Below are 16,764 nucleotides of genomic sequence, written 5' to 3'. Positions count from 1 at the left end.
GGGAATGCTCTCGGAAAGCATGCCCAAACTAAAAATGTGTATACAAGTTATCCCCTTCCAAGTAATAATGGTAAGAGACGACGGTAAGGGAGCTCAGTCATATTGAACTTTGTACAAAGATAATATAGGGTCGATGCATGTAAGATGGGCTAACGTAGCTGTGAAGGGTGGCTGGAGGGACTGGAGAGCTTCACCAGTGTGAGAGGCTTATCTGCATTAACTGACTGTGTCAGGATAAGCTGAGAACCACTGAGATCCAACCTTAGCCTTTCCTTTCAGACTCAAATCGCAAACACACCGATTGCTTAGGTGTGCTGCCATCTACTGACCAAACTTGTGCTGTAGGCAAGTAACAGAGGGGTTACAGCAAAAAGTGACGCAGACACGCGAGCAGGACCTGGTAACCGAAACCAAACCAAAATAAAACAAACACACCCTGTGGGCATGCTGGTGCTGACATTCCCTGGTGACTGCAGAAAGCGTTCCTCAGCTGATGGTGGCCTAGGATGGCATCTGTCAGGGCCTGCCAGCAAGCAAACCCGAACAGCGGGGTAAGCCTACACAGAAAACTCAGATATTCCACATGCAGATACACCAGTACATGGATTCTGTCCCCAGGTTCCCTCACGGTGTAGAGAGTAGCTACTACGCTTGTGTGTGAACTGCCGTTGCTTTATGGTAATAACAAGCTGGAGAAAAGGGTGTGTGTGACACCAGGAATGGCTCTGAAAAATGAAGTGCTCTCACCTCCCCCCCCTCTTCTGGCCGCCCGTACCCCCCAGCCCCTTGCCCCACCCTCTGTCAAGCACCTGGAGAAAGCGAGCTAGAGGAGTAAGGCGTTCCAACCATCTCTAAGGCAAACTGAAACCATCTGACTGCAGGGGTCCCAGTGGGATCACAAAGGCACAGGGACGGTGAGGAAAAACAAAAAATAGAACAGATGCAAACCTAAAACGTTAATGGGATCTTTATTATACAGCACATATGGTATTTATGCATCCCAACAAGTACACAGATTCTATAAAACCAAACCCAACCATTCAAAATTACATGAAATGGAGATTGAACCCATAGTTGGGTCTCATAAAAATACAATGAACATGCTCCCACTGTTAACGTTATTATGGAAAGAAACAGGCAGCTCAAGGGAGTATGTACGGCCTGGAGCTGGTGCCAAAGTAATTTTCTCTGGTTATTGCACTTTTATTCTATACACTTAGTATGTTACACATTTAACACTGTAATAAACATTAGTCCTTTAAAACAAACAAGAACATGACACAAAGACAAAGACAACTAGCTGTCCAACCAATTTTCTTCTCAACCCTCCGGGGGCTTCCCAATGCCAGGTGTCCACACAGTCTCTAATCATCTCAACTGGACTGGATGTTAACGAAGCAGATGAAGATAAAAACGAAGCCCTCCTAAGGGCAGTAGTGCTACTCGAAACCTCCAAGGGAGCCGTCGAGTTTCTCAGTGTCACTCCCTCCTCACCCGCTTTGACAACATCCAAACCCAGACTTAGAAGGAAAAACTCTTTTTTCTTTTTAAAGGAAAAGTGGGCTGTTTGGTTCAGCAAAACCAAAAATTAAGCTTTGAAACCTCAAAGAAAGTGCCTACCCTTTGGTGGTGGACCTGAAGGCCATTCATCCCGCCCTAATGCGGCATCTCCCAGATTCGGCAGACAGGGCACCGAGCATGCTTCTCCCCAAAGCAAGGCTAGCGGGGTCTCTACTCCCAAAGGGCCACTGTAGTCGCCAATCCCTTGGGCTTCTCAGTGCTAAACAATGAGCCCGAAAATAAAGTGACGGTCAGTGAGGTTATTACCCCTCTGCAGCCCTGCCTGCCAGAACGGAACCCCCCACCCCATCAGGAAGGAACCTCCAACCCCTCTGACAGCTCCAGCAAACACGCAAAAAAAAGAAAAAAACACGCACCGGAGAGCTGCCAGACACGAGCGAGAGTTCTATCATTGCCCTACTTCTGTCCACGGCAGTAACGCATCCTTTCCTTCAGTGTTTCCTTGAATTTTAGTGTTAAAAGGCAGGAGAAGCTGCTGCTAGGCTCTGTTGCCTTGAAACTGATAGAGTCACAAGTAACTGTCTTTGGTCGGGAAGAGCCAGCACAGACCTCCCTCCCAGAGACGGGAAAGGCTTACTCAGCGAGATCCTGTCTGTGGAGGATCAGGAGCCTAGGGCACGCCTGTGGAACCTGACCTAAACGAGCACTCCTCAGTGACGCCAGACTGCGCTTGCTGCCAGCCCCCTAGGCACAGGGTCAGCTGCTCTGGGGCCCCACCATGTCTTCTGATTGCTCTGCAGGAAGGTCCCTCACTCAGTTCTGAAGCAACATAAGTGACCAGACTTTCAGCCTATTAAAAATGGCCAGGTGGTCATTTTGGGGATGGGGTAAACTGTCCTAATTAACTTGATTTGAAGGACAGAACACAGTGAGGGTACTTCTTTCACTGCATCCTTCTTCCTTCCCCAGACACAATCTCATTCACCACTTGGAAGCGAATACAACCGAGGCTAAGAGGTGAGAGAACTTTGGTCTTGCTGAGTCCTAGGGCTTAAGGGCCACTGGACTTCTTTGAATAGCTAGTGTCATCCCAAAGAGCATACAATACAGTACATTTCATGGCATTCCATCAGTTTAATAATAATGGTGCTAAGGCACAAAGAATCCAAAATTAGCTGACAATGTTATAAAACAAAAGTTAAGTACACACATTACACACATGTATTCCTGCACTCAGCCTGCTGAGTGTTCAAATGATACCTCCGAGAACCTCTGTGTGGACTCCGGCTGGCCCAGAGACTTTTAGGAATGTCCTGTACCTTTTCCTGCAGTCCTTCTTTTTAGTGAACTGTAACACAGTTACTCCCCTCCTTACTTAACAGTAGTCCCTCCCTGCCTCCTCACTCCAGCAAAACATGTGGGGAATTCTGCTAGAAAACTGGTGTCTGAGAACAGACTAAGCCACAGGGGATAAGCTGAACAGGGACTCATGGTGCAGAAAAAACTAAACTCCCATGTGTACATGGGCATATGACCGAAGACTTCCAAGGAATGTTAGGTATGTGGTCTCCCCAGTGGGAGCCAGACAGTCCTGATTACATACGGAGTTAAAAGAAGACAGTCTGGCAAAAGGAGCTATTTAAGCCCTTGCCATTTCATACGGAACAGACCAGTACTGACTTTTTGGCAAGTAGGTACTACTCACCTCTCCCTTTTGAACCAGTCCCCAGAAGGGCATGAGTTAATACTGACCAGAATAGCACTGAGCAAGGGTTAAACATTCTAAAAGATATGCTGAGCACTGCACCAACACAGCTGCAGCCTGCAGAGCCCAACGAGCCTGGGTCGGTCCCTCTATCACTTGCAAATAAAAATGTTTCTAGCACTATGTGAAATTTCTGAAGGGCTACCAGGGCTCAGGGGGCGACTTCGCTCAAACCTGTCATAACAGAGCCCAGGAAAGCCAGGGTTAAAGCTGAACTTTAAAAGTTGTATCAAAAATTTCTTGCAGACTCACTCCATTTATACCATCGGTTCCATTCAAGAGGTGGTCATTCTGTCACAAACAACCCTAGAAAATTCCAGCACAATTCCGCCCATCATCTGACACACCCACCCAGGGACCTGCTTTACAGAGTTTGGGGCTAGGCACAGGGGACAGACAGACCACAGGACTGGGGACCACGCAGATGGACGGAGGTTACTCGCCTCCACTGTCTGTTCTGTCACCTGTTTTTCTAAATCTAACAGACGTTTTTGGTTAAGGGAGGCCTGAAGCCAAGATCTGAGATGCACCAGTGTTTCACCGTTCTCCTCCTTCCTCTGCCCAGAATCAGAATCTCTTGTGTACACTTCATGACAAACTCTCCAAAAGACCCTCAGCCCACCTCCCAACTGCAAGGGCAGGGCACCCGCCCGGACCCGAATGCCCAGGTGCGAGAAGCACACAGAACTACAGAGGGTGCTCTTCTTGTTCACCTGCCTCTTTTCTTCAGGGTAAAAAGAAGGGACAAGTTGCAGAAGAAACCTAGTTAAAAAGCTCATTAATCAAGTTTAAAAACATCAGTGTGTTAGGTTCAAACACAAAAAGAAGAGTTTCTGGTTTTTTTAAGTTTTAAAAACAAGCTAGTATCCTTCCGGAAGGTTTGTGTGTTTGTGTGGAGGCTCGAGGCCTCCAGATCCCTGCGTGCTTCTGCGGTCTCACCAGACAGTTCACGCTGGGTCAGCTCTACTCAGACACTCACCCCTAAGTACTGTGTTAGCTGGGCCTCCCACATCTTGAGACTAAAAAGAAAACAAAAAAGAATAAAAATCAAGACTCAAGGGTATAAGAGATTCCGTTCTGAGGTGGTGAGCAGTAACTCGAAAGCCAAGAGCATATACGCACAGACACACACACACTCACATACAAACACACACACACGCTTCTCTTTTTCCTGTGGCCTTTTGGTGATATACCTGTGAGCCTCTCCCCCAGAAATCAAGGCTACATGGGCCTAGAAAAGGAACACACTGGTGCTGTAAGGATCAGATAACTTTGTTTCTACTTTCCTGGGGCCTCTGGCTGCTGCAGCCTAGCATCTCTGGCTGCAGATAGCAGGACCCAGATGTTCACTAGTTGTGCACTTGTGCCTATGTTCTCACAAACCCAGAAGTCATCTCAAATGTTCTAAGGGTCCTGACAACTGGATAAAACAAAACTAGTTCTACTAGAGCAAAATTATGAAAATTATGGTTTTTCATACTTTTACCACTGCAGTGTCCCCCCTGTCTCCGAAATGTATAGTGAACACACAATGGTAAAATTTGCTTCCTTTTCGGTTCTGAGGCCAGAACACTGCATTCTTCAGCTCTCACACATGTCCTGGACAATCTTTTGCTAAAGGAATAGCTCAGAGCATTGGTGAGCTAACTGCTGAATATGCCAACAGCCAGCTCTTCACTCTCCAGGAGTCCCTTCTGCCTGGGAGGGTCTCAAGTTGCCCAGCAAGCATCAGTTCCCTCGGGAGCTCTCTGTAACAAATACACGTCAAACTCTTCCCATGGCCAAAGGTGAGGGGAAGGAAAGAAATAGAGAGTGAAAGAGAAAGGTCTTTGCTTTCACGTAGAATCATCTAGTCCTCTGCTCGGCCTCTCACAATTTGACTTGCACAACCGGTCCATGATGCCCTGCAGCATGGGCTGGACGATGCCCAAAAGAGGTCTCTGAGAGGGGTCACCATCCCAACAGGCTTCCATCAACTGCCAACACTCCTCATCAAACACAGGAAGACGTTCTGGGCGGGCTCCTAGAGGAGAGTGATGGAAATAAGACCACGAGGGCGAGAGGCACCAGTGCAGCACAGAGGCAGGCCCAGCTCCCAGGCTCGTCGCCAGGTGGGGCTCAGGATGCTGAGGAAGGCAATGGGCTTTGGCTGCAACTGTAAACATCTAGCTTAGAACCAAACAGCAATGCTGATGAAAAGCTGGAACATGCATAGGAAGTCGAAGAATTGGAAAGTTAGAAGGAAAAAGCCCTTTGGAGACATGTCCTTACAATGCTGCCTAGAAGCCAAGGTTTGACTTCTATGTCTTTTCTGGATTCTGTGGCAGTTTAAATGTCTATGTGATCCCACTGTGGACTGGCCGGGCAGGGGGACAGGAGGCCCTGCCTCAGTGCCTGGTGTCAACCTGCTCTCTACAGGGAACTGAGGACAAAGTAGGTCTTGTGGTTCTCACCTCTTCGCACGTTGTTCCAGAGGTGGTCTTTACTGGCACACCTCTCAAACGCCTCAGGGAGCTTGATGGAGCCTGAGCAGATATACCAGAAAAGAATGCCAAAAGCGTAGACATCCACGGAATTATCATATTTCCCTACAACAAGAAGGAGGACAAGGAGTGAGCCAGGGAGAGAAATCAGCACGTCACCACTAACTTGCATCTGCAGAGGTCTTTACACTTTTTTTTCCCTAAAGCTTTTAGCGTTTATTCTCTTGTAACAACCCTGAGAAGCAGGACACATTTTATGGCACCATGAGGTCAAATATTAAGAAGGCCAAGACTAGAACCTGACAAGAGAAGGAAAATAGGCCTTTTATTTTAATGGAGCAGTTGAAAAGATTAATCCTGAAAGTTCGTAAGTTGGGAGATACATACAGGTGGGTGGGTAGGTTGGAACCAGAAGGTAAAGATTTTTGAAGTCAGACAGAAAAGACTGGATTCTCTGGGCAGCAGGAAGTCATTTATATTTTGCAGCAAGAGATAAATGAAGCAAATATTTCAGAAAGATTGTTCTGACAGCAAAAGAAATAATCAAAGGAATTTTAATTAGAAATAGCCAAAATAAAACAGCAGCAGTGGGAACAGAAATTTTGAAAAAAAAAAAAGTAAATCTAGAGAAAGAAAAATGGTAATGGTGCATTTGGTTCTGACGTGGGCACTGGCTGCCCAGCTCTGGTGATCCTTGTGTGCGCAGCTCAGCGAAAGGCAGAGGAAGACATGCACGTGCAGGTAATGACAGAAGTCCAAATACACTGCTAATCTTAACTACAAATACGAACGTGTGGCCCTGATTACCTTCCAATTCCCCTCAGAGATCCCAGCCCTCAGTCCCGCAGGTTCAAAACCCTGGAGTTATCACTCATTCCTGTCCATCGTCCATACCGAGTTAGTCACAAAATCCTGCCCATTCTTCCTCAGAATCAATCTCATGTCTGTTACACTGTTTTGTTTCAGCACTACTATCAACCTAATCCTGGGGACAACCGCCCCCAGTCTGCTTACCTCGGTTCCTGCCACTCGAATCTCCTCTCCCTACCGATGCTCAGCTGACCTCCCATAAACACGGCTCAGCCCTCACCTGCTCACAAGCTTGGTTCAGGTCTTCACTCCTCTGTAGGAGTTTCAGCCTCAATGTATTTTCTCTGCAACTTTGTTTGCTCTTCTTCTCGAAAAGGATTCTTTCATATCATGTTATTTCTGTTCTGCAATTTACCTCTTATTTCCCTTTTCCCAGAGTCCAGAATTTTCTCTCTTTCATAGAGACACATGGTTAGCTCTAGAGACAGCAAGAGCTGGAGTCCAATCCCAGCCCCCATTACTGCTAGCTCAGTGTTTCGGAGTCAGGTTCTTCATTAGTCTGGTGTCAGCTTAACTTTATCCAAATGCCTCAACATCACCACAGAATTGTGAGGATTAAATGGAAAAGAATATATGAAAACACATTTACTGCAAAGCTCAAAGAAATGTATGTAGTAAATGGAAATTCATCCCATGCTCTTGGCTAGGAAGAATTAATATTGTCAAAATGGCCATCCTGCCTAAAGCAATCTACAGATTCAATGCAATCCCTATCAAAATACTGACAGCATTCTCCAATGAACTGGAACAAATAGTTCTAAAATTCATATGGAACCACAAAAGACCCCAAATAGCCAAAGCAATCCTGACAAGGAAGAATAAAGCAGGAGGAATCTCGCTTCCCAACTTCAAGCTCTACTACAAAGCCACAGTAATCAAGACAATTTAGTACTGGCACAAGAACAGACCCACAGACCAGTGGAACAGAATAGAGAGTCCAGATATTAACCCAAACATATACAGTCAATTAATATACGATAAAGGAGCTATGGACATACAATGGGGAAATGACAGCCTCTTCAACAGCTGGTGTTGGCAAAACTGGACAGCTACATGTAAGAGAATGAAACTGGATCACTGTCTAACCCCATACTCAAAATTAAATTCAAAATGTATCAAAGACCTGAATGTAAGTCATGAAACCATAAAACTTTTAGAAAAAAACATAGGCAAAAATCTCTTGGACATAAACATGAGCAACTTCTTCATGAACATATCCCCCTGGGCAAGGGAAACAAAAGCAAAGATGAACAAGTGGGACTACACCAAGCTGAAAAGCTTCCATACAGCAAAAGATATCATCAATAGAAAAGACATCCTACAGTATGGGAGAATATATTCATAAATGACATTATCTGATAAAGGGCTGACATCCAAAATATATAAAGAGCTCACGCACCGCAACAAACAAAAAGCAAATAATACAATTAAAAAATGGGCAGAGGATCTGAACAGACACTTCTCCAAAGAAGAAATTCAGATGGCCAACAGGCACATGAAAAGATGCTCCACATCACTAATCATCAGAGAAATGCAAATTAAAACCACAATACAATGAGATATCACCTCACACCAGTAAGAATGGCCACCATCCAAAAGACAAAGAACAACAAATGTTGGTGAGGATGTGGAGAAAGGGGAACCCTCCTACACTGCTGGTGGGAATGTAAATTAGTTCAACCATTGAAAGCAGTATGGAGGTTCCTCAAAAAACTAAAAATAGAAATACCATTTGACCCAGGAATTCCACTCCTAGGAATTTATCCTAAGAATGCAGCAGCCTAATTTGAAAAAGACAGATGCTCCCCTATGTTTATTGCAGCACTATTTACAACAGCCAAGACATGGAAGCAACCTAAGTGTCCATCAGTAGATGAATGGATAAGAAGAGGTGGTACATATACACAATGGAATACTATTCAGCCCTAAGAAGAAAACAAATCCTACCATTTGCAACAACATGGATGGAGCTGGAGGGTATTATGCTCAGTGAAATAAACCAGGCAGAGAAAGACAAGTATCAGATGATTTCACTCATCTGTGGAGTATAAGAACAAAGAAAAAACTGAAGGAACAAAACAGCAGCAGAATCACGAATGGACTAACAGTTACCAAAGGGAAAGGGACTGGGGAGGATGGGTGGGAAGAGAGGGACAAGGAGGGAAAAGGGGCATTACAATTGGCACAAATAATGTAGGTGGGGGGGAGGACCCGGGGAAGGCAGTACAACACAGAGAAGACAAGTAGTGATTCTACAGCATCTTACTACACTGATGGACAGTGACTGTAATGGGGTATGTGGTGGGGACTTGATGATGGGGGGAGTCTAGTAAACATAATGTCACTCACGTAATTGTAAATTAATGATACCAAAATAAACAAATAAATAAAATTAAAAAATAAAAAAGAATGTATATAGTGAATATGAGTTCCCTCCCCACTTACTGATTTTTCCAATCGGGCTCAGTTCTACCCCAAATCACACCTTTACCACAAAACTGTCACACACTTCAATCTTCATTTATCCCTCTCTTAACGCCGACATTACATTATATAGTGCTAACTCACATCTTGTCTGATACTGCTTTCTAGTTGTTTTACCTTCTTAACCTACCTTAGTCATCTGCAAGTTCTCTGATGATAGGGGACCACTCCTAACATACAGGAGTAATTCAATCGATTAACATATTGGTTGATTATGGCCATTAAGGCACTTCTAGCCCAGACAGACGTCCAGTGGAATAGCAGGGGTCTCCCCTCTGCACTTGTCTTTCTCACCCCTTCACCTCATTTCCCGCTACTTGTCTTTGGAGGCTCATTCTGGTTTATTCCTTGCCTGTGCCAGATCTGCCAGTACAAGAGGATGCTCCTTAGCCCAAGGGGTAGCACTTGGGTTTAAAGTACAGAGCCATGCCCGAGCCCACTCTCTGACCTTCAGCTCACCTGTGAAAAGCTCAGGGGCCATATGGATTGGCGTGCCCACGATGCTGCCTGACATCATGGCCTCCGGCTTGCAGAATCCCAAGTCAGTGATCTTGGCACGGTTCTGCTTGTCCAACTGCCAACAAAGCAGGGCGAGAGTCACCCTGTGTCTGGTGCTGCACACAGCCCTTAGCTGCACACTCAAGCGCAGAAGTGGGTGCCCACCTCCAAGCAGTTTTCACTCAAACCTGCCTGTGGCCTCCCTGTCTCCCGATGCAGTCCCTTCCCTATCTTCTCCCAGACCATAAGCATTGTGATGCCAGGGACTATTATTTTCATCTCTGCATCCCTAGCACTTAGCACAGGGTCTGGCCCATGTCAGGAGCTCCACAACCTTGGGATGCCAAGTAAGTGAAGTGAAGTTGCTAAGTAAGAAGGCTGCGGTCCTCTGGTCAGCCAAGGAGACTTACTTGAATTCCTTGTAATTTCCTTTCCTAAAGGTCCAAGAGAATAAATATATGTCTCATTTGGCTACTTATAAGCCTCTTAGGTGTCAGCCTATAATTTTAGGAAGATCCTTCCCCAAAACTGCTGTCATCTTTATGCATCATTTAAGCATTGCCAGAGACATCTCAGTGATAATGGGATATATTTTCAAGAGGAGTATGTAAAAAAAAGATTCTTTATAATTTAGATAAAAGGACTGGTGGGTTCATTACTATCTTGCCTTTTATGGTGGATTTACCCATCTCAGCCCTCATCCAGTATCTCTGATCAACCCTAAGCAATAATAAGACCTGCAGTCCTTGCAAGTATCAATGTCACAAATGCAAAAAAAAAAAAAAAAAAAAAAAGGCACAAGGACTATTCTAGATTAAAGGAAGCTAAAGAAACATGACAACAAAATGTACTGTATGATCCTTGGACTGGAGCCTGGATCAAAAAACAAATGGACGACATTTGGGACAACTGGAAAATGTTAGTATAGACTGTATATGTAATAGTCTTAGAGCAATGTTCAATTTCTTCGGTGCGATAATGGCATTTTGATTATATCAAAGAATGTCCTTTCTCTTAGGTGATAAAGCTGAAGTATTTAGGAATGGAGTGCTATCAACAATTTACTTTCACGTAGTTCAGTAAAAAGGTGTGTGTGGAGGGGTGGGGGCTGTGTATAGAGAGAGAGAGGACGAGAGACTGCACTAGGAGAAAAAAAGAATATGAACCTGGATGAACAGTATATGGGTCTTCATTGTACCAGGCTTTTAACTTTTCTGTAAGTTAAAATTTTTTCAACAGTGTTGGGAGAAACAACCTTGAGCGATATAAGCTAGGTCTACGATGCAATTCCTTCCTAAGCTTTCAGTCTAAGATAACATCAGTCCACTGTTAACTCTACTACTTTCCCTCCAGTCTTTTCCTGTGACCAACGGACACTTACATGTACCCTCCAAAGGTCACATAACCCACAGAGGCGGGGTGCTATCTGGGGGAAACAGCTCTTACGTACCAGCACATTTTTCAGTTTGATGTCACGGTGCACAAGGCCCTGGCTGTGCAGGAAGCGGATTCCTTCCACCACATCCAGTGCTACCTGCAAACGTGTTTCCAGCATCAGTCCAGCCTGGGGAGACAAAAGGGCTTACTTGTTACAAACAAGACAACTCAATCCAGCCTGCTCACACCAACTAGGGGTTCCTCTGGCGGGCACTCAAAGACCGACTACACTAGGGTACACAAGGACAAGAACAAAAGGAGATTTAAAAAAGGGAAGAGGAAAGCAATTGGGAGGAAAAAAACAAGGACTGGTAAGGTCAGATACAATCCCTTGGAAGCTGCACCTGGGCCAGCTAGACAGTCCCCAGATGCAACTAGGAGAGGGGCAACCCAGTGGCCGAAGGTCTGCACTCATTTCTACCCTGACAAACTCTGGAGCTGCCTTGAGGCTCAAAGTATTTCTAGGTCTCTCAGGCAGATTTACTTTTGTTGCTTTGCAGGCCTGGTTAGCCAAGGTTTGATCTTATGGATTCAAAAGTCACTCATCCTATGTCTACTAAGCCTCCACTTTAGGGTCTCTTAATTCTGGAGAACATTATACACTAAGCCAAAAGTTCAAAGATGGTTCTCCAGGCCACTCTGGAAAAGCATTCGACAGTGCTGAGCTTAATTCCTCTTCCAGAAAGAGGAGCCCCTTGAAAAGTCATACTGATTTCTCATGGCTCCTGAGAATACTTCCAAGGATTCCTCTGCCTTACTTCTGGAAGCTTCCATGTAATCTGGTACAAGGTGCATCTGTGAAAAGGGATACTCAGCCCCAGTGTATGGAACAGACAAGAAACCTCTCTACTTCCCTTCGGCTGGTTGTTTTAGATGAAGGAAAGTCAACTTCCAACTGAGGGTATTTAATCTTCACTCAAAGTCTCCCATTAGCTTCTCATTGTCTAACAGAGCTAGAATTCTGTAGACATTCCTGACTTTGGTCTTCTGTAATTTGTTCCAACATTTCTTTGCACATATGTCCCCACTGTTTCCAAAACAAACCCGTTGTTCCAGCACAGCTGGTGTCCTCCAAATGCTCTGGGCCTTACGCTGGTCCTTCTCCTGGTACGGCTTCTTTCTCCAACTGCCTGCATTTTACCAGGGTGTTCTTGCAAAACTCAAATGCCACATGGGCATGAAATACTCATTGACTACAATTCCCTTCTAAGCCCCTGGGACACTCACCTCTGATACCCCTTAGGTGCCAAATACGGGGCTTTGGACAAAGTAGTCGCTAATATATATTTGTTCACTAAACAACAAAAATTGGCTTTGTCCACTGAGAGTGAAAAAGAGGAAGAATAGCAGAGTTACCGGAGGCTTTTCCACTTTCTGAGTAGCCTACATCTTACCACCACCACAAGAGGTGAAAGTGGTGAACAGCAGTGCTCCAGATATAAACTGGGCCAAAAAATGAATTCTGAGAAAGGCTTTGTGGAAATACGGGTGATGAAGCTTGATTAAGCCAGCAATGTCTTGCGAAAGCTAGAAGCTCTGAATAACCCAGAGAGGAGGAAAGGCTCAAGCAAGAGGAACCTGTGGGTCCGGCTGCCAGCCGGACCGCGCTCTCTCCTTGCCCCACCTCACCTTCAGCCCCGAGTAGAGGTCCCGGTGCAACCGCTCCATAATGAGCAGCACGGCAATGCTGGAGCCGCCCCCGTAGTTGTAGTCTATGACTGAACCGTGGAGATCCACCAGCCGCTCATGCTTTGGCAGAGACCTGGTGGGCAGGAGAAAGGCCTGGGCTCTAAGTCCGGCATAGCACGCCACCACTGGGGAGGAGTAACCTTGAGGCCCACTAAGCCCAGGTCCAGAGGTAACGGCCCTCAGGACAGAGCGGGGGTGAAAAGCACGGCCTCACCAACAGGGACAAGGAATTATGGAATGTAAACGTTGACAGGTCTCAAGGACTAAGGAAGAAAGTCAAATGGAAGGATGAGCCCGAGCCATCAGAGTGGTGGGGGCGGGCTGACAAGCACAGTACAGGCCTTGAAGGGAGCATATTTCTGGGCCAGACACAGAAATAACGGTCTACAACCTTTTGAGAGGTGGGAATGGACTGAGGTGGCATGCTGCAGCTCTTGGTACAAAAGTTACCGTATTTCTGGCTTCTACTCTGATCATTTCCCACAGAGACAGATGAGGCAGAACCTACCTCATGTAGTGAAACTCCAAAGCCAGGTCATTCCAGTGCTTCTCATCTGGGGGGACAACTGACTTGAGGGCACAGGGGAAGTGTCCCCCCCAGCTGTCACACAGGTACACCACACCATACTGGCCCCGGCCCAGTTCCTGTCCCAGTTTAGGTTTATCTACAAGGTATAGAGACAGTGATAAGGCAGGGGGATGAGACTTGCTGGGCAACCTCCCTCAGGTTCAACACATGGACATGCCTCAAAGCAGGAAGTTATAATTATGCCAGGGGAAGAAATTCTGATGCTATTCAAACCCACAGAAAGTGACCTAACTGGTTTGATTTAAATAAACTTGGGTCATGTAATTTGAACTATGCATAAATACAGTAGCAACAGATTTAGGAGTCCAAAAACACAGGGGGTGCTTACGCAGCTTCGCAAGGAAGCAACCTTAGACGCTGGGATTCTCCGAGGCTGGACGTAAGAACGTCAGGTATCCAGACCCTCCTCCAATTAGGGGAAAATAAGGACTCACGATGCAGCAGGACGTCCTGCAAAGAACGGCTTTCCAGAGAAAGGCGGGCCAGGCGGGGCGCGTGATCTTTCCGAACCCTCAACCATAGGTCTTCAGTTTTCTCCAGCCGGCCCGAGTGGCCAGCTTCCAGCTGGGAGGGAAACAGAGAAAAGATGTATGACTTAATCAACTCCCCGGCTGTGGCTTCACCACTTACCATGTAGGAATAATCATTATCTACCTCAGAGAGATAACTGTTTTTGTAACATAGACAGTGAGCTCTCAGTAAATAGCAATTTTCCTCCTGGATGCATAATGACTTCTACCCACCCTCCCCTCTACACACACAAATACCCCCCGCCCCCAAAGGGATAAGGAGATGTCACAGAATTGCAAACCAGTATGCTAGTTGGAAAGTTATCCCTAAAATACTATAACTTATACAAAATCCCTACCCCTTGATTTTTATTCCTCATGCAGTAAAATGGGGGGAAATTAACTCCAGGCATTAACTAACTGTATGAAGCCTAAGACTCCTCTCCAATCCACTGGCCAGGACAAATGGGTGCCCTGCACAAACAGAAGATCCCAGACATCAGTTTCTAATGGAGTGACTAAGATCCCTCCATCCTCCCTAGAGTTGAAAATATATATAACATGAAAAATTCATTGATGAAACTTCCTGTAATGTAATAGTATTATTTAACAGAATAGAAAGAAAACAGAGTGATGATTTTTAAAAAATTATATGGAGACCAGTGGGCAAAATATTCCCCAATGGATGAGGTTCTTCTCTGCCCGATCCAGCTTGCATCTCCTTTCCTACAAACCCACCTGCCGCAAGGAGGCTGCAAAAGCCTCATGAGAACAATTGAGCCGCGTCCGGAATTGGCTGCAAATGCTCTTGGCCAACTTGGAGGCACTGAGGCTCTCAATGGCTTCCTGGGCCACCTTCCTCTTCCAGTCCAGTGTGACGGCAGGTGGACTCACCCACGTGATGCGCAGGATGATCTGCCAGGACGATGACAGTGAGAACTTGAGGGACGGGAGAAACCACCACCAGAAGGAACCAATGCCCTTCCCTCTCCGGGTTACCCGCTCACTCGGAGCAGGCTGTTCGGGCAGGAGCTGCACGAAGCCTAAGACTTCTCTCCAGTCCACTGACCTCAGAACCAGGGCTCAGCCCTAAGGGAAACATCAAAGCCTGCGAGGCCTAGTCTACATGCTCATCGACCCTCAGTCCATTACATTCAGTCCCAGGGGGTGCCTGATAAAACCCTTTCTGAAGTCAGTAAATAGTAAGAGCCAGATCAAATTCCAGAAAAGAAACCGTACTCGTGGCCACCAGCAACAAAGCTCAGTTCTAAGAAAATGCATAAATTGGGAAAAAGAAATATGAAGAAGTTAGTGCGGTAGAGTCTTATGGCTGCATAAAATAACATTTAAACATGCTACTTCTAAGAGTTAAAGGGGACACTGTTCATTTTTTCGGGAGAAATATAAACCAGCATTCTCCTGGCAGGCAAACCAGGGCACATGGGTGCCCTACACAAACAGAGGATCCCAGACATCAGTTTCTAATGGAGTGACTGAGACCCACTGGAGCCAAGTAGGGGCTGAGACCTATTTCTCTGAGCAACATCTACCTGTTTGATTTGCTCCCACAACATCCTTGTAACCGAGGACCCTGAGTGAAAGGTGACTTCAACATGATAGGCAGCATTTAAGATCTGAAAGAGAACACACAGAAGAGAATCAATATGCCCTGAGTAGAGTGGCTGGTTAAAAATTGCAGTAAGTGATATTTACTTCAAAAACACAGTCCAGTTCCGAGGGTGCCACATTTATCCCTCAATGTGTGTGCCGAGTCAAGGCTGGTTGATCATCTGTTTTGTGACTATTTGGGCCCTTTTCCTTCACTGTCATTGTCTTGTTCGTAGACTTAACTGCAGTTGTACAGCTCACAAGCACCGCCCGCAGGCATGTCACAGTCATGTGACAGAAAAACAAAATCAAGTTCAGACTAGATTGGCAAAAGCTGAAGGGGAACTTCTTGGCTAACTTGTGGCTGGGCTTGTGTGCAGCTTCCATGTTGCGTGTAATCTGTGCCACGGTGTCTTACCCACTCTTTGAGTACCTGCTTGAGATAATTACTGGTGATGTGAACTGAGACATCCTGAGACTTCTCCAGGCTCTGCAGACACCGTTCCAGGGTGCCGACGAAGCTCTCCCGTAGGTAATCCACTGAGCTGATCAGCTTGTTAGCCACCGCCTGATTAAGCTGGGAGATGATGAGTTCCTGGATCTGTCGGATGCAGCATTTGATTTCTCTGGTGCCCACTGGTTCTCCATTCTCAGGGACAATGACATCTATGGAGACAGAGAAATAAATTACCTGGCTGTGAGGGGAGGGGGCAGCACACTGAATAAAGGCATCACCTAATTTAAGCCAAAGAGCTACCATGCAGATGGCTACAGAACATACGGTTGGCTGGTGAACTCCGCTACCTAGGTAAGCAGATCTACAAATGCGCAATGTAGTTAATGGAGCCAGACATCTGATCTCCTTGTTCCCAGTTACTCCCCCACAACTGCATCCCCAGGCACCAAGAGTGGCATCCCTGGCACACGACACAGTCAAATATTTCATTACCTGCCCAGCTTCCCTGCCCGGACCACCCTTTATCATGGGCATTATGATGCTGGCACTGAGGCTCCAGTGTCTTAAATTAAATTCAGAGACTTCCTAGGATTTCCAGTCAAAAGAGCATTTTTCAGCAACTCCTCCCTATGGTGTGGATTCACCAAAGAGGTATTTTTTTGTTCATGTTTAGAAAGACCTATAAGAAATCAGGCATCCACTGTGGCATCTTGCTGCACTGATGGGACAGTGACTGCATTGGGGTATGGGTGGGGACTTGATGATATGGGTAAATGTAGTAAGCACATTGTTTTTTCATGTGAAACCTTCATAAGAGTATCAATAATACCTTAATACAAATTTTTTAAAAAATA

The 16,764-nt window shown here is 45.9% G+C and overlaps 1 protein-coding gene across 5 annotated transcripts in view; it reads right to left on the bottom strand.

The window, feature by feature from the left end:
• The window catches only part of LOC118924685 (retinoblastoma-binding protein 5), a 98,344-nt gene that overhangs the window by 52,983 nt on the left and 28,597 nt on the right, over positions 1-16,764 (bottom strand). For 4 of the 5 annotated variants that reach the window (XR_008999442.1, XM_057508067.1, XM_057508068.1 and 1 more), the window contains 9 exons: positions 15,887-16,119; positions 15,396-15,479; positions 14,584-14,760; positions 13,771-13,900; positions 13,256-13,412; positions 12,688-12,820; positions 11,072-11,185; positions 9,583-9,697; positions 5,740-5,874 (listed from right to left, as the gene is read on the bottom strand). Coding sequence is in view for 4 of the 5 variants with exons in the window: in XM_057508067.1 (XP_057364050.1) it covers positions 5,740-5,874; positions 9,583-9,697; positions 11,072-11,185; positions 12,688-12,820; positions 13,256-13,412; positions 13,771-13,900; positions 14,584-14,760; positions 15,396-15,479; positions 15,887-16,119 (1,278 nt within the window). In the remaining variant the exon portion in view is untranslated. Of the gene's footprint in view, positions 1-951; positions 5,310-5,739; positions 5,875-9,582; positions 9,698-11,071; positions 11,186-12,687; positions 12,821-13,255; positions 13,413-13,770; positions 13,901-14,583; positions 14,761-15,395; positions 15,480-15,886; positions 16,120-16,764 lie in introns of those variants that run through there. The other variant, XM_036909710.2, reaches the window with a different exon arrangement.

Source organism: Manis pentadactyla, chromosome 9, assembly GCF_030020395.1.
Source record: "Manis pentadactyla isolate mManPen7 chromosome 9, mManPen7.hap1, whole genome shotgun sequence".
Classification (NCBI taxonomy): domain Eukaryota; kingdom Metazoa; phylum Chordata; class Mammalia; order Pholidota; family Manidae; genus Manis; species Manis pentadactyla.
The sequence above is the reverse complement of the archived record's forward strand: the minus strand, read 5'-3'. Positions and strand labels throughout refer to the sequence as shown.